The sequence below is a fragment of the Phyllobates terribilis genome, unplaced genomic scaffold (genome assembly GCF_046119375.1).
Source record: "Phyllobates terribilis strain yellow unplaced genomic scaffold, ASM4611937v1 Scaffold_3__8_contigs__length_932513732, whole genome shotgun sequence".
NCBI classification, from domain to species: Eukaryota; Metazoa; Chordata; class Amphibia; order Anura; family Dendrobatidae; genus Phyllobates; species Phyllobates terribilis.
The window spans coordinates 484,976,921-484,995,072 of NW_027362763.1; the positions used below are offsets into that span (position 1 = coordinate 484,976,921).

The window sequence follows — 18,152 nt, forward strand, 5'->3', positions numbered from 1 at the left end:
TGCCATTGATTCTGCAACAAGCTCAATTACAGAACTTCCTGGGAGAAATGACACGCAGGGTAGATACGGTTTCCCTCTATGCCAGTCCTTTCACCGAGCTAAATACAACTCTTAGCAAAATAAGTTGTGGACTGGCTCCGTACTGTCTCTGGCCACATTCACCTGTCTGCGTGTTTGTAGTTAAGCGGTCCTACCCTGTAAGTGCACTGGGGAGGGCACGGTAATGTTGTGGGACCCGTGCTTGTGGAAGGCGGAGGCTGTGAAAAGCTTCTGCCTCCACGAGCCTAAAAGGCCACATTTCAAATGCAATCAGCTGTCAAAAATTTGGCAGTATAGTATTACAGCCTGTATTGGCTGGCTGCATACTTGCGTTTGCATTCCAAGGAATGGGGTAGGGACAACTGAACGCTGCACTGGGACAAGGACGTGGACGGTGATTGTTGCAAGTCTGCAACGACAGGTGCATGGCGGGAGGCATCTTCGCATGCGCCAAGGATCACTTATGATGGGCACACTTTTAGGCAGTGACCTGGGAGTCAGAGGTCTTCCCCATGCTGTCCCCATGTCTTTTCAGCACTGTATGCATGTGTCTGATGATGTGTCACACACCACATGGCCAAGTAAAGTTGTAAAATGTTAAAATGACATTTCCTGGTGAATGCATTTGTCTTGGTTGAAAGCAATTCAAAAGTGCAAAAACGCATCAAAAACGCTACGTGTGAACATAGCCCAAGTTGTGGAGGAGTATTTTTGTTTTGGTTATTTATTTTGCCTTATACACAAGTCATTACCCTGGAAAGGATGTTCCTTAACATATTTCCCAGGAAAATCCATTTTGGTTTCGTTTTTGTATGTTTTATTGTGAGTCCGTAAAAGTGGTGTAATACTCTGACCACGTTGCTGACAGCAGTGATCTGGGAATCTGAGATGCTTCCAGGGGTCTTCCCCATGCTGTTCCCATGTCATTTGAGCACTGTTCCCATCGATTTGGGCAATTTTTAGGCCCTCTGCAGACCACCGGGGGGGAGCCGCCTGAAAAATGCTCGAGTTTCCCATAGACTTACATTGGGCTCGTTGCTCGGGTCAAGCACCAGATTATTCCAATTTGCTCGACCCGAGCAACGAGTACCCGAGCATTTTAGTGCTCGCTCATCACTAATAAAAACCTGATTGAAAAAAATTATAGTGCTGCTCTTCGTAAAGATAATTCAACAAAAGGGACCCTGGCTTTCAAACATCTGATTCCCCAAAATGATGAAGATTGATGAATTTTAAAGAATTGAATAGATTAAGGTCTATAACTTGGTTTGAATTTACAAATGACATTTTAATATGATGAACTCACAGTTGTGTGTGTCTGTATTTGCAGGCTGTGCTGTATCGTTTTGATGTCACAGAAGTGTTGTGTGTGTATTTGTATGCTGTACAATGATGTTTCCATTGTAATGTATGTACTTATTGGCTGGGATCATTCTGATTGTTCTGCAGTGTGCGCATCTACAGGCTTTAGTCCAGGTTAATATGACATTTGAGCTCCGATTCCTAACTTTGTCAGGGGCTATACTCTGAACTTCATAGAAATGGAATTCAGATGTGCCCCCGATGGAGCTATGATGTCCACCTAAAAGGCTAAATACTGTAGAAAGGTTAACTTGGGGCATATCTGAGTCCTTTTTTGAGGCAACAGGGGAAAGCCCAAACAGAATTAGAAATGGGTTCCTGAAACTGGCCTTACTCTATGGTAATGACTTCATAATATAGTGTATGTTTTTATAGGCTGCATTATATTGATGATGATAGTGATTATGTCAAATGTGTGTGCTTATATTTATTGCTTCCCCTCTATTTGATGGTGTTATTGAAATGTGTTCGCATTTGTAAAGCAGGTGTTCTGAATGCAACAGTGGAGACATCAGGCGGAACAACAATCTACTTTTATTTGCTTAACAGGGTTCAATATGCGAAAGATTATTATTACAGATAAATCGCACAAGAACAATATTCACAGTATCATTTACAGACAATTATATGCATAGAGATATATTGGTTAGTACATTACAAGAGATTTGTCCTCGAGATCAGTTTGGGGTCTACAGTCCAACCTTGGTCTAACCGGGAAGAGGACAAATGTCGTATTTAGCGGGAACAATCTCTAGACGGTCTCTAGGGCACCCTTGCAGCTTTCCGGGCACTGACAAAGTCTAATAACTCTTTCTTGGCCACTTTAGCGTCAGCCGGACCCCTTCTCATCTGCAGCCTCTCCCCTGCCCACACCCAGTACTATAAGTCTCTGCTCAAAGTAACAGCTCGTCCTGCACGTTTCCTCCTTGTCATCCAGCCCAAGCTCGGGTCTCTGGCTGGGTATCTTCAGGGCTTCTTCGGTTCTTGACTGCAGATGAGTGTCTCCTTTGTCCATTACGATGGGGGCTGGTCCTCGGCTGTTGACCAGCGTCGTCTGGGTCAGGAGCCTTGACTGGCATCTTTCGGGTCTTCGGTACCTGACCTTTGTTGTCATAGCCTGGACCTTGCTCATACACACGGCTTCGGCCATACTATCACAGCTGCTGGAGTTGCAGCAGGACCAACTGTCACTTCCCTTGGCGCCAACTGCCTCTCCTCAGCCTGGCCAGACCTTTTTATATTTAGTCACTGCAACACAGGTGTCACCGGACCTGATGTGTTCCTTTAACCCTAGAACGCATACCTGGGGCCTCGCAGGCCCGCCCTGTTAATTGTTTTCTATTTTCTGCAAGATTACTTTAGTTAGAATTTTGAAACTCTAGGTATTCTTCATGTATATAGTTGTTTGTCATTTCCAGTTGTTCATTTATTTTTATGTTACAGGCATTTCAGTATAACAACTCTTTTTTGTGAATACCCCATATTCACAGACCTGGGGCCTTTTAGGCCCGTAATAGGTTTACATGTGATCCTAAGTCTTTTTGTCTTCTCTGTTGCTGGGGAAGACTTTGACTCAGTCTTTATGACTCTGCTGTTGCTATGAAGAGTGTGAATTCTGCCTGACTACATGGTCATGTGATCTTGGGAAGGAGGCTCCCTCACAACGTCATGCGTCTCTGACATCATCATAGGTGTTGAACACTGTTCATTGTGTGCTACTTGCTGAAGAGACTTTGGAGGAAGGAGTCAGCTTCCTTGTTTCTTGAAAAAGAAACTTTCTGAGTTCCAAAAATCCAAAGGCTTCTACTGCACCTAAAATAAAGTGGTGACCTGCTGAAGGTGAGAGGAGGGGGGCTGCACTTTACCCTTAGCACACACACTAACAAAGAGTGTACAACCCTGATTGGTCTGATTTACTGTGGCAAAGATTTTGACGCTCCAGTCCAGAAAGACCTTTATGATAGTGTATTTGGTTTCTGCAATCAAGCGGCAATGGTGTCTTATAAAGCTAAGAAAGAAAAATCTGTGATATTACTTGAGTACAATGCACCGTGATGGAAGTATAGACACCAATAACAGGAAACAGAAACCCGAAATCATCTTGCAGTTCAGTTACTTTTTTTTTTGTTTTTTTGCACATAATAATGTTTTGAATTATTCACATCTTAGGCTGCGTTCCCACTGGCGCTGGGGTCTGCCAGGAGGTGATCCGTAATGGATCTGATCTCTTGGTAACTCCAGTTAAGGCTGCTGGAATGCCGGGATTCCGCCAGCCTTAGCTGGGGCCACCAGGAGGTCAGATCCATTACAGATCTCCTCCTGGCAGACACCAGCGCTAGTGGGAATGCATCCTTACTTTGCAATTTTCAAATAAACTTTGAAAATTATTTTTGTTTGAGTTATTCCATGTTATTTGCACACGGGCCTAAAAGGCCCCAGGTATGTGAAAGTGTAGATTTTTATGATCATGCGTTCTAGGGTTAAACTCTCCCCCTGGGGACCATGTACTTCTTTCTTGATTCCTGCTAACACAGTTCTTAATCTTTTACTTTCATTTTCAGTTTTGTCCAGCAGATGGCGGTATTCGCTTACAGTTACTCAATCTCTCTTGTTCATCTCTCTACACATTTATAAGCAGTGCTCCATTTTGATGAGATTTGATCTTGTTGCTTCTATGTGTTTTCATAGGGTGAACTATGTCATAATGTCACAATATTGTGTATATGTATAGGGTCTGTCCTATTGAGACGATGCCACAGTATTGCATGTATGCGTTTCTACAGTAATTATAGACTTTGATCTTATGTGTTGCTGTCACAATAATTGTTGTATTTAATTGCTGTGTATTTTAAAGATATCCAAATAATGTGTTAGTATTTAAAAGTTATGTTAGAGAGTCATAATAGGGTCGGATTCTTTGTATATTGTTTTGAGAATCGGTTTGCAAGCTATTTTGAGAATTTCAGCACAATTTCAGAATTCCATTTTAATGTGTTATGTCTCATCTATTGCAGCTGTTGGAAGAAATAAAGAAAGGAAACTATTCTTTCAATGATATGACATTCCAGTTTCAGTCTACTGGTGATGTTTTGACTGGCTATGACATCTATTATTGGAACACAACTAATAATACAGTGAAATTCCAATTAATTGGTCTATATGACATAAAAGGACAAAACATTAGCATACCAGAAGATGCTATTTTATGGAATACACAAAACAATAAGGTATGCAGATTTCAGAAATTACTTTAATAGTGTAAATGATAGATCATGTTCTGAAAACGATATGATCACCAACCCCATTCAAACATATGACAATAAGGTGGAGATTACGTACAAATAATTATTCTATATATGGATTTATCACAGTATACAAATAACGATTAAACAATCGAACCAAACAAACTATGTTCTAAAAGAAAACATCCAATACAAGATTCTCTACAATTTTGTTTACCACGCATGCATTTTGCTTAGAAAACACACAGGTGACCTTTGATCAATGATCCATTAGGTACTATTGTTCTTGGGAGTATTACCTAATCGCTGAGGGTTCTTCAGCTTCACAGGTCTGTGACTAAAAAGCTGTTTAATTATTTTCATATAAATTTCCATGTATTTTGGTGTTTTGATAACGATTTTGATAATGAAAAAAATATTGAAAAAAAATCCTAACCATCAGGGCTAGCCACAAACCTATAGGTTCTTCTGCAAACTCTGGTGTGAATCATCGGCAGGCAGCTTATTTTCTTTCCCCATTAACATCAATAGGAACTGCGTGATTGGCTCGTGGTTGTCAGGTGGTTAGTGATATAATGAAAGGTCCTTATGCTTTCAAGAAACTTGCATTGGAATTTCATTCATCAACCGTGTTTCCCCAAATTAGTGTTATGGCTTTACGGAAGTGTATTAATTCGCCTGACCGTTTCTGTTTCATTTGTGGTGAATATACAGTGTTGAATCAACAGCTGAATATTACAGACTTTGTGAAAAAGTATACTTCGCATACTTCGGACTAAAACTTGGAGATCAAGATAAAATTTGGGCGCCTCATAAAGTGTGCAAAGGTGTGTTGAGGACCTCCGAAATTGGTTCAAGGGTAAGAAAAAAAGCTTTCTGTTATGGGATTCCTATGGTATGGCGAGAGAAAAAGAACCATAGTGACGACTGTTACTTTTGTTCATGCAATGTGAAAGGGTATAATTAAAAATGGAAGCATTCCATTTCGTACCCCAATATTCACTCAGCAATTCGTCCCATTCCCCACGGCACAGATATACCAGTACCCAAGGCCCCTGCTACCTTGCAAGAGATGCCTAGCTCCGATGAAGGTGGAATTATACCTGAACGAGATGACGAATTAAGTTCTGACTTTGAAGATGCTACAAGACCAAAATTTTTTCCCAGGAGGAGATGAAGGATTTAGTAAGAGACTTGAATCTTCCCAAAGATGCCTCTGAGTTACTCGGATCAAGGCTCAAAAGCAGGAATTTATTGTTAACAGGAGTGTCTTTTTCACGGTTCAGACATCGTGAAAAGGAGTTCGTTCCTTACTTTGCCCAGGAAGACAAGTTTGTTTATTGCATCGATGTCGAAGGTTTGATGGGTCAGTTCAAAATCCAATATGAATCAGTGCGATGGCGTCTTTTTATAGATTATTCAAAAATAAGTCTCAATGCAGTTTTACTCCACAACAGCGTTTTTTACGCTTCCATCCCTGTAGGTCATTCCGTACACTTGAAGGAAACCTACGAGAACTTGGAATTGGTTCTTCGTAAAATTAAAATTTGAAGACCACGGTTGGCAAGTGTGTGGTGATTTGAAGGTCTTGTGCATGCTGCTCGGGCAACAAGCTGAGTATTCCAAATGCCCTTGTTTTCTATGTATGTGGGACAGTCGAGACCGACAAAATCACTGGACCAAGAAGAGTTGTCAGCCTAGGGTTCTCACAGTTAGTGAAAAAAAATGTTGTAGCGTCGGCGTCTCTGCCTCCTGCCGGGCAGAGATGACAATCCCCTCACCACCGCGGTCCTGGTCCGGCGTCCTCCGGTTCCCCTGGTGCATCTGCCCGGGGTGCGGTCACCTTGCGCAGTTCCCCAGGTGCCGTCCTAAAGAGTCCGTGGCCAATGGCCGGAGGACTGCTCATAAGGCACCTCCTCCAAAATAAAAGTGCCTATGCAAGGTTGTTGTTTGTGTGCTAACACTCTCCTCAGCCCTCAGGTTCCTGTGCCCGCCAGCCTGTCTATCAGCCGTGCCCGCCAGCCTGTCTATCAGCCATACCCGCCTGCTTGTCTATCAGCCGTGCCCGCCAGCCTGTCTGTCTGCCGTACCCGCCTGCTTGTCTACCCTCATCACCTGCCTGTCTACCAGCCGTGTTCATCTGCTGTGCCTGTTGGCTTCGGCCATCAGTCCCATGGGAGTCGCCTGCTCTCACACAAGGTCGGTCCCAGAGTGGCACCTGGTTCAGCTTCCCAGTCCCTCCTTCATACACGGAGTCGACTAAGCTGCTGTGTGGCCAGGGTCAGTCCGGGTAGGCACTTAGTTATGCCCCCCTGGTCCCTCCTTGTATCACAGCACAGGGGTTCCACCACCCGGATCCGTAACAGTTTGCACAGGCCATGGAATCCGGTGGCTCCCAAGCTCCTTTGTTCTCAGACCTGTACCAAGAGGTCTCTCGCCAGAGATACCAACAGGATACTATCCTGTCCTATCTGCGGACAGTCAACTCCCGCTTGGATGCGCTGTCCACCCCGACTGTGTCCGCCTCTAACCAAGTTGTACCTGCTCCAGCGGCACCCCAACCCAGTGGCGCTGTGGCATCTGGCTTAGGACCCCAGCTTTCTGCTCCTCCATGTTTCGGTGGTGACCCTGCCCTATGTCGGGGCTTCATTAATCAGTGTACGCTGCACTTTGAGCTCCTGGTACACCAGTTCGCCTCCGAATGGGCCAAGGTGGCATTCATCATGTCTCATCTCACCGGGGAGGCATTGGTGTGGCTTAAGCCTCTGTGGGAGAGTGGGGATCCTCTGGTGTCCGACCTCCAGGCCTTCCTCACGGCTTTCCGGAAGGTGTTCAATGAGCCCGGACAAAAATCTTCGACTGCCTCCTCTCTTCTCCGACTCCGCCAAGGGAGTCTCCTTGTGGGACAGTATGCCGTGCGTTTCCGCACCCTCGCATCTGAACTTGCCTGGAACAATGAGGCTCTGGTGTCCACCTTTTGAGAGGGCCTTTTTGGGCGGATCAAGGATGAGTTAGCGGGTCGTGACATACCTCCCTCTCTGGACGACCTGGTGTCATTAGCTACACGGATTGACATCCGTTTTCAGGAGCGTTCTAATGAGGCGACCCTTGAGAGAAGGCCGCTGCGCCTCACACCAACCCTCCAAAGGCCAGTCTCGCAACCAGCATCCCCTTCGGTGTCTTCTTCAGAGTCTATGCAAATAGACCAAGTTAACATGGTCAAGTCTCGTCAGGAGATCTGGCGCGCCGAGGGGAGTTGCTTCTACTGTGGCAGTATAGAGCATCTAATCCGCTCCTGTCCGGTGAGACCGGGAAACTCCAGTGTCTAGGACCGCTCGGAGAGGTCGTCCTAGGCAAAAGTTCTTCCTCTCCGCCCTTGACTCTGTCTGTTTAAGTTACCAGTGATGAGACCCGTTTCTTCGAGACTGCCTATCTGGATTCCGGAGCCGCTGGGAACCTCATTCAACAGGCCGTTGTGGAGTGATATCAGATTCCTACCGAACATCTGGCTGATCCTTTAGCGGTTTCCTCTGTGGATGGAAAGCTTCTCTCTGAGACCATCTTGTTTGTCACTGAGCCCATAACTCTTCAGGTGGGAATGCTACATTCGGAGAGGATCTCCTTTTACGTGCTGTCTGGTCTCTCTCATCCCCTCTTGCTTTGCCTGCCTTGGTTACAGAGACATGAGCCCGTCCTGAATTGGAGCACAAGTGAGGTGCTCTGTTGGGGTCAGGAATGTCATAAGTCCTGTCTGGTTCCAGTTTGTCCTGCTCGACCTCCATCTACTCCAGCTAACCTACCTGGCTTGCCGGTACCCTACTAGTCATATGCGGACATCTTTTATAAAAATGAGGTAGAGACAGTACCACCGCATAGGCCTTATGATTGCCCCATCAACCTAATACCTGGTGCTTCACCTCCTCGCGGGCGAATCTACCCCTTGTCGCTGGCTTAGACCCGTGCTATGTCAGAGTACATAGAAGAGAATCTTTTTAGGGGATTTATCCAGAAATCCACCTCTTTGGCTGGAGCAGGATTCTTCGTCATCAAAAAGAAAGACGTCTCTCTTCGTCCATGTATCGACTATAGGAGCCTAAACCAGATTACCCTCAAAAATAAGTACCCCCTGCCTCTCATCTCGGAGCTGTTTGACCGCCTAAAAGGCACGAAGATCTTCACTAAGCTCGATCTTCATGGGGCATACAATCTGGTCCGGATTCGCCGAGGAGACAAGTGGAAGACGGCATTTAACACTCGGGATGGTCACTACGACTACCGCGTGATGCCCTTTGGTCTCTGTAATGCTCCAGCCGTCTTCCTGAAGTTAGTGAACGACATCTTCCGAGATCTCCTGTATTCCTGCGTAGTGGTGTACCTGGGCGATATATTGGTGTTCTCCCCTGATCTGCCCTCTCACCAGAGGGATGTTCATCAGGTACTGCTGAGGCTCCGGAAGAATCGCCTGCTTGCAAATTATGAGAAATGCCTCTTTGAGCAGACCTCCCTACCATTTTTGGGGTATATCATTTCTGAGACCGGACTGCGGATGGATCCCGAGAAGGTGTCTGCAGTCTTAAAGTGACCCTGACTTGAGGGGTTGAAGGCTATTCAGCGGTTTCTGGGATTCGCTAACTATTACCGCCTCTTCATTCCTCATTTCTCCTCCCGGACTGCTAACATCTCTGCTCTCACCCATAAAGGAGCAAATCCCATGGAATGGACTTCCGAGGCAGAAAGTGCCTTTGTCTCTCTTAAGCAAGCCTTCTCCTCTGCTCCAGTGCTACATCGTCCAGATTGCAATAAACAGTTCTTCCTGGAGGTTGATGCCTCTTCCTCCGGGGCCGGAGCAGTGCTCACCCAGAAATCCTCGTCCGGGCGAATGGTGACCTGCAGCTTCTTCTCCAAACTCTTTTCTTCGTCCGAGCGCAATTACTCAATAGGAGATCGAGAACTGCTGGCCATCAAATTAGCGCTGGAGGAGTGGCGCTACTTGCTTGAGGGGGCTCTGCACTCGGTGGTCATCTACACTGACCATAAAAACCTTGCTTACTTGCTGACCATCCAAAGTCAGGCCAGATGGTCTTTGTTCTTTGCTCGTTTCAGCTTCACTCTCCATTACCGCCCAGCAGACAAGAATATTAAACCTGATGCTCTATCCCGCTCATTTTTGTCTACTGAGCAAGAGGAGGAGCCTCTACACATCATTGACCCCTCCAGAATAATGACTGTTGCTCCGTTTGACCTGTCTCATCTACCTCCATGTAAGACCTTTGTAGCAGCTCAGGATCGGAAGAGGGTCTTACTCTGGGGTCATTCATCAAAACATGTTCTGCTCATTGCCCAACATTATTGGTGGCCCACTGTGCGCAAGGATGTTGTGGATTTTGTTGCGGCTTGTTCCTCCTGTGCCCGTAACAGGATACCTAGGCACCTCCCAGCTGGTCATCTTCTTCCTCTCCCTGTGCCTTCTGCTCCTTGGCAACACATTGCTATGGACTTCATCACTGATCTTCCGGTATCTGCCGGTTCTACCATCATATGGGTGGTCGCTGACCGCTTCTCCAAGATGGCTCACTTCATTCCTTTGCCTGGTCTTCCGTCCGCACCTGTGCTGGCTAAGGACTTCATCCGTCACATCTTTCGTCTCCACTGCTTACCCCTCCACATTGTCTCGGACAGAGGAGTTCAGTTCACTTCTCGCTTCTGGAGAGCCACGTGCAAGCTGCTGGATGTCTCTTTGGACTTTTCTTCGGCCTATCATCCTCAGTCCAATGGTCACGTGGAACGTATTAATCAAATCCTTACCAGTTTTCTTCGGCACTTTGTCAACGCTCACCATAGCGATTGGGTAGAACTTCTGCCTTGGGCCAAGTTTCTTATAACAACCATGTGAGTGAGTCCTCTGCTAAGTCTCCGTTTTTTGTGGTTTACGGTTGACACCCCCGAATTACGTTTCCCGTCTCTTCTTCAGTGGACAATCCTGCCGTGGAGTCTCTCATCAGTGACTTTTCGTTGATTTGGGAAGACACTAGATCTGCGCTTCTTCAGTCCTCCAAGCGGATGAAGAAGCATGCTGATAAGAGAAGTCTGGATTCCCCTCTATTTCGTCTGGGAGACAAGGTCTGGCTTTCCTCCAAATATGTCCATCTCAAGATACCATCATACAAGTTGGGCCCGCGGTTCATCGGTCCTTTCAAGATTCTGAACCAAATAAATCCAGTGGCATACAAGCTGAAACTCCCTGCCTCCTTACGGATTCCCAATTCCTTTCATGTGTCTCTCCTCAAGCCTGTTGTCCTTAATCCTTTCTCTGACGATCCAGGTACCACTCCAGCCCCAGTCTCCGCTGAGGCCATCTTTGAGGTAGAGAATATTTTGGCCATCAAGAGGGTAAGAGGAAAGACTTTCTTTCTTGTGGATTGGAAGGGGTTTGGTCCTGAGGAGAAGTCTTGGGAGCCCAGGGAGAACATTCATGCTCCTCGTCTTCTAGAAAAATTTCTTGTGGGCCTAAAGAAGAGGGGGCGTAAAGGGGGGGGGATACTGCAGCATCGGCGTCTCTGCCTCCTGCTGGGCACAGACGCCGATCCCCTCACCACCGCGGTCCCGGTCCGGCGACCTCTGGCTCCCCTGCTGCATCTGCCCGAGGTGCGCGCACCACGCGCAGTTCCCCAGGCACTGTACTTAGCGGCCCCTTTAAGAGGAAGAGCGCACACGTGCGTGCCGTCCTAAAGAGTTCCCGGCCAATGGCTGGAGGACTGCTCCTATATAAGGCACCTCCTGCAAAATGGAGGTGCCTGTGCAAGGTTGTTGTTTGTGTGCTAACACTCTCCTCAGCCCTCAGGTTCCTGTGCCCGCCAGCCTGTCTATCAGACGTGCTCGCCTGCCTGTCTATCAGCCGTGCCCGCCAGCCTGTGTACCTGTCGTGCCCGCCTGCCTGTCTATCAGTCGTGCCCGCCTGCCTGTCTGTCTGCCGTGCTCGCCTGCTTGTCTACCCGCATCACCTGCCTGTCTACCAGCCATGATCATCTGCTATGCCTGTCGGCTTCAGCCAACAGTCCCGTGAGAGTCGCCTGCTCTCACACAAGGTCGGTCCCAGAGTGGCACCTGGTTCACCTTCCCGGTCCATCCTTTGTTCACGGAGTCGACTAAGTCGCCATGTGGCCAGAGTCGGTCTGGGTAGGCACTTAGTTACGCCCCTCTGGTCCCTCCTTGTATCACAGCACAGAGGTTCCACCACCGGATCTGTAACAAATGTCCTCCGAGAAACTTTGGTACCTCCCTACAAAGTTCTTCTACCACCTCTCCACATAAAATTGGGCTTTATGAAGCAATTCGTAAAATCGCTTCCAAGAGATGGGGAATGCTTTAAATACATGGTCACCAAGTTTCAAAGCCTCTCGGAGGCAAAATTGAAGGAAGGTGTGTTCATCGGACCTGACATTACAGTAGAAGGCTTATAACTGATACCATGGCGGATCCTCAAAAGAAGGGTGGATTGCATTTAAAGAGGTCATAGAGAAATTTTTAGGCAATAAAAAAGATCCTGACTACAAAGAGATCATCGGACGAATGCTGAAAGCATTTCAAGCTTTAGGTTGCCTAATGAGTTTGAAAGTGCATTTCCTCCATTCCCACCTTGTCTACTTTCCTGAAAATTTGGAAGCTGTAACTGAAGAGCAAGGTGAACGATTCCACCAGGACATTAAAGAGATGGAAAGAAGATACCAGGGAAAATGGAGCATTACAATGATGGCAGACTACTGTTGGATGCTTCAGAGAGACATTCCAGCTGCTACTCACAAGCGTAAATGTACCAAGAGGAGCCTCACAGGGAAAAAAAATGATTTTAGTGAGTGTTAGTGAGCTCATTTCAGTTCAAAAATAATTTTCATGAAAAATTTGTAATAAAAAATAATTTTATAAGTCTATTTTCATTTATTTTGCGGTATTGCCTATTTTAACATAGTTACCTAAATTGTCAGGAAACGTGATGTCCTATGGCAAAACAGAGGTCATTTTCGGATTCAGCGCACCAAAAATTATAAAGATTACGTGGAATAACCAAAACAGCTCTTGAAATTTTATTTTTTGCAGACCTGTGATATTTAAGCTCAGTAATTGTATTGTTTTTTGAAATAAAGAAAAATCATAGATCCATAAAAGTCCAAAATAGCACACTTCTTAAATGCATAGAATAATTTGCCCATACAGAGTCCTGATAACGTCCTTCGTTGTGCACATGCACTCAGCATAAAACTGCAAGAAAAAGACTGCGCCTTAAGCAGCCGCTAACAGTAAATGAAATAAAGTGCTGATTGCCTGTTATCTGTTATCTATCCCCACACGGATTACAACACAGGGTCCATGCATCTGCCTTTTCACCTTTTTTTCACCTTTATATCCTAAGATCCTCACACTCAGGGCACTAGTGTAGATTCCATTATTCAAAATCTGATTTTTAGAGACTCATGCGTTCACAAGTGTAAGTCCTTATTAGGGAAGACAGAAAAGGTTTATGCTGTATGTTGGATTGCACACCTTATGAATGTGTAAGAAGACAGAACAAAGTATAATGTTCATAGTCTACATTTTTTTCAGGTTCCTTTTTCAAATTGTACAAAAACATGTGACCCAGGAACTCACAAAAAACACTCTGAAATTTCCTGCTGTTATGACTGTGTTTTGTGCGCTGAAGGATATTATGCTAATACAAGTGGTAGGTAAAAAGTTTTACAAGTTAATGGTTTGAATAAGATCTGTTAGGTCAAAATGCTGTTGTCTTAATTAAAGCCATTCACATACATCTTATAATATATACAGTATATCCTGGGAATCAGGATTTATTGCATAGTTTCAATGTTTTCACTATGATTGGATTTCCCATTTGCAGAAATTGCAATTGTAATTGTGGTATAACATTATTTGAATTACCAGCATAGAGGAACAAAGAGAAAATATGTAGCCTTGAGTGCATTGAGTCTTTTGCATCGGGCTCCTATCATTGTAGCACCAGGTAAAATAATCAATGTCAAAGTGGAGCACAGTTAATGACTCATTCCCATACTCCAGATATACAAAACAAGGGCACATCAATATTATAGTTTATGATTTTATCATTACATATATACTGTATAGCATGAATTGCATACATACTCTTAATTCTATGTTGCAGGGAACATTTTTTTTTTACAACTTCAGCCTCTAAAGAGAACCTCTCACCATGAAAATGCAATCCAATCTGCAGGCGCCATGTTCTAGAGCAGGGGGAGCTGAATAGATTGCTATATTTTTTTGTGAGAAAAGTTTCATTATAACCCGTGTTTTATTCATTTCTTACTCTGCTCTTTCTGGGATTTTCTGTCCAGTGGGCGGTCCTATCAGTGACTGACAGCTATCTCTGATATGTGCATACAGAAATAGCTGTCAGCCACTGATAGGACCGCTCTATGGCCCAAAAATTCCAGAAAGAGCAGAGCTTTAAATTAGTAAAAACAGGCAATACTAAAACATTTTTCACAAAACTATGTATCAATCCACTCGGCTCCCCCTGCCCGATAACATGGTGCCTGCAGATTGGATTGCGTTTTCATGGTCACTGGTTCCTTGTAAGAGGACCCTCTGTGCGGCCCATGCAAACCTGCAAACTAGTGTTAAGACTTTAGTGCATATTTTTTATTCTAGCCTCTATTACATAATTCTGCCACTGTTTGCCTGCACCCTTTACTTTTCCTTCCTCTCTGATGGATTATTGATGAGCTGCAGTTTGATAACTTCTGCCATTTGAATGCAACGGTCACTTGACACAACAATGTCATGTCAACTGCTGTGAATAGCAGCACAAACATCGCAGTAATGCGCTGATGTGGAATGAGATAGGATGTAAGTATCCAATGTTTTTATTCAAATTGGGGTCCTCCTGACTTGATTAAATAAGGGTTATCCAGTTGTGGACAACCCCTTTAAGAAAGCATTCAAATGGTACTTAAATTGTTTTCTTTTTTCCTCCAACTACTGTTGATATCTATTTGATAGGATCTCTGAACTTGTATATAGTCATGTGCAGTGGTTAGCAACTGGGATGCAGCAGTTGCAACTGGGCTGTAGGGCTTAAGTGTCCCAGAAGACTCTTTTGGCATATAAGTAGACCTCCAGTATTTTAATTGGAAAATGGTATGTAAGGTGTGGGTGTAGTAGGAGCTTTTTATAGAGTTTGTATTACAGTTACGGTACACTTAGGCTATGATGCAGAAATGCTCCGGATTTTTCCTGAGCGTTTCTGCATCTGCCTGGCAGAAAAAACTCATGCGGATAGTACATGGGTTTTTCCTGCCACGGACAAGCGGAAGTGAAGCATTTTTCACATGCATTTCCAAGCAATTTTAGCATCACTTGGAAAGTGCTTGACAACTTGGTGACACTATATAAATCCATGCAAGTGGCCATCATTACTTTAAGAAATGAAGGTCAGTCAGTGCGAAAAATTGGGAAAACTTTGAAAGTGTCCCCAAGTGCAGTTGCAAAAACCATCAAGGGCTACAAAGAAACTGGCTCACATGAGGACCGCCCCAGGAAAGGAAGACCAAGAGTCACCTCTGCTTCTGAGGATAAGTTTATCCGAGTCACCAGCCTCAGAAATCGCAGGTTAACAGCAGCTAAGATTAGAGACCAGGTCAATGCCACACAGAGTTCTAGCAGCAGACACATCTCTTCAACAACTGTTAAGAGGAGACTTTGTGCTGCAGGCCTTCATGGTAAAATAGCTGCTAGGAAACCACTGCTAAGGACAGGCAACAAGCAGAAGAGACTTGTTTGGGCTAAAGAACACAAGGAATGGACATTAGACCAGTGGAAATCTGTGCTTTGGTCTGATGAGTCCAAATTTGAGATCTTTGGTTCCAACCACCATGTCTTTGTGCGACGCAGAAAAAGTGAATAGATGGACTCTACATGCCTGGTTCCTACAATGAAGCATGGAGGAGGAGGTGTGATGGTGTGGGGGTGCTTTGCTGGTGACACTGTTGGGGATTTTTTCAAAATTGAAGGCATACTGAACCAGCATGGCTACCACAGCATCTTGCATCGGCATGCTATTCCATCCGGTTTGCGTTTAGCTGGACCATCATTTATTTTTCCACAGGACAATGACCCAAAACACACCTCCAGGCTGTGTAAGGGCTATTTGACCAAGAAGGAGAGTGATGGGGTGCTACGCCAGATGACCTGGCCTCCACAGTCACCAGACCTGAACCCAATCGAGATGGTTTGGGGTGAGCTGGACCGTAGAATGAAGGCAAAAGGGCCAACAAGTGCTAAGCATCTCTGGGAACTCCTTCAAGATTGTTGGAAGACCATTTCCGGTGACTACCTCTTGAAGCTCATCAAGAGAATGCCAAGAGTGTGCAAAGCAGTCATCAAAGCAAAAGGTGGCTACTTTGAAGAACCTAGAATATAAGACATATTTTCAGTTGTTTCACACTTTTTTGTTAAGTATATAATTCCACATGTGTTAATTCATAGTTTTGATGCCTTCAGTGTGAAAGTACAATTTTCATAGTCATGAAAATACAGAAAAATCTTTAAATGAGAAGGTGTGTCCAAACTTTTGGTCTGTACTGTATATATGTGTATGTGTGTGCATACATGGGTATATGTGTGTGTGCATATGTGTGTGTATATACATATATGTGTGCGTATATATGTGCGTGTGCACATATGTGTGCGTGTGCATATATGTGTATACAGTATATATGTGTGTACATACAGTACAGACCAAAAGTTTGGACACACCTTCTCATTTAAAGATTTTTCTGTATTTTCATAACTATGAAAACTGTACTTTCACACTGAAGTCATCAAAACTATGAATTAACACATGTGGAATTATATACTTAAGAAGAAAGTGTGAAACAACTGAAAATATGTCTTATATTCTAGGTTCTTCAAAGTAGCCACCTTTTGCTTTGATGACTGCTTTGCACACTCTTGGCATTCTCTTGATGAGCTTCAATAGGTAGTCACCGGAAATGGTCTTCCAACAATCTTGAAGGAGTTCCCAGAGATGCTTAGCACTTGTTGACCCTTTTGCCTTCACTCTGCGGTCCAGCTCACCCCAAACCAACTCGATTGGGTTCAGGTCTGGTGACTGTGGAGGCCAGGTCATCTGGTGTAGCACCCCATCACTCTCCTTCTTGGTCAAATAGCCCTTACACAGCCTGGAGGTGTGTTTGGGGTCATTGTCCTGTTGAAAAATAAATGATGGTCCAACTAAACTCAAACAGGATGGAATAGCATGCCGCTGCAAGATGCTGTGGTAGCCATGCTGGTTCAGTATGCCTTCAATTTTGAATAAATCCCCAACAGTGACACCAGCAAAGCACCCCCACACCATCACACCTCCTCCTCCATGCTTCACAGTGGGAACCAGGCATGTAGAGTCCATCCGTTCACCTTTTCTGTGTCGCACAAAGACACGGTGGTTGGAACCAAAGATCTCAAATTTGGACTCATCAGACCAAAGCACAGATTTCCACTGGTCTAATGTCCATTCCTTGTGTTTTTTAGCCCAAACAAGTCTCTTCTGCTTGTTGCCTGTCCTTAACAGTGGATTCTTAGCAGCTATTTTACCATGAAGGCCTGCTGCACAAAGTCTCCTCTTAACAGTTGTTGAAGAGATGTGTCTGCTGCTAGAACTCTGTGTGGCATTGACCTGGTCTCTAATCTGAGCTGCTGTTAACCTGCGATTCCTGAGGCTGGTGACTCGGATAAACTTATCCTCAGAAGCAGAGGTGACTCTTGGTCTTCCTTTCCTGGGGCGGTCCTCATGTGAGCCAGTTTCTTTGAAGCGCTTGATGGTTTTTGCAACTGCACTTGGGGACACTTTCAAAGTTTGCCCAATTTTTCGGACTGACTGACCTTCATTTTCTAAAGTAATGATGGGCACTCATTTTTCTTTACTTAGCTGCTTTTTTCTTGCCATAATACAATTTCTAACAGTCTATTCAGTAGGACTATCAGCTGTGTATACACCTGACTTCTGCAAAACACAACTGATGGTCCCAACCCCATTTATAAGGCAAGAAATCCCACTTATTAAACCTGATAGGGCACACCTGTGAAGTGAAAACCACTTCCGGTGACTACCTCTTGAAGCTCATCAAGAGAATGCCAAGAGTGTGCAAAGCAATCATCAAAGCAAAAGGTGGCTACTTTGAAGAACCTAGAATATAAGACATATTTTCAGTTGTTTCACACTTTTTTGTTAAGTATATAATTCCACATGTGTTAATTCATAGATTTGATGCCTTCAGTGTGAATGTACAATTTTCAAAGTGATGAAAATACAGAAAAATCTTTAAATGAGAAGGTGTGTCCAAACTTTTGGTCTGTACTGTATGTGTGTGTGCATCTGTATGTGTATATGTGTGTGTATATATATATATATATATATGTGTGTGCTTATATGTGTATGTGTGTATGAAATTACTTTTACTATTTCATGAGTTTAATTTT

General features: G+C 44.6%; 1 protein-coding gene across 2 annotated transcripts in view; it reads left to right on the forward strand.

Annotated features, from left to right (window-relative positions):
• Nucleotides 1–18,152, forward strand: part of LOC141258196 (G-protein coupled receptor family C group 6 member A-like) — a 103,029-nt gene that overhangs the window by 53,847 nt on the left and 31,030 nt on the right. For both annotated transcript variants that reach the window (XM_073673193.1, XM_073673192.1), the window contains exons 4-5: nt 4,416–4,628; nt 13,242–13,359. In XM_073673193.1, coding sequence (XP_073529294.1) covers nt 4,416–4,628; nt 13,242–13,359 — 331 coding nt within the window. The remainder of the gene's footprint in view (nt 1–4,415; nt 4,629–13,241; nt 13,360–18,152) is intronic.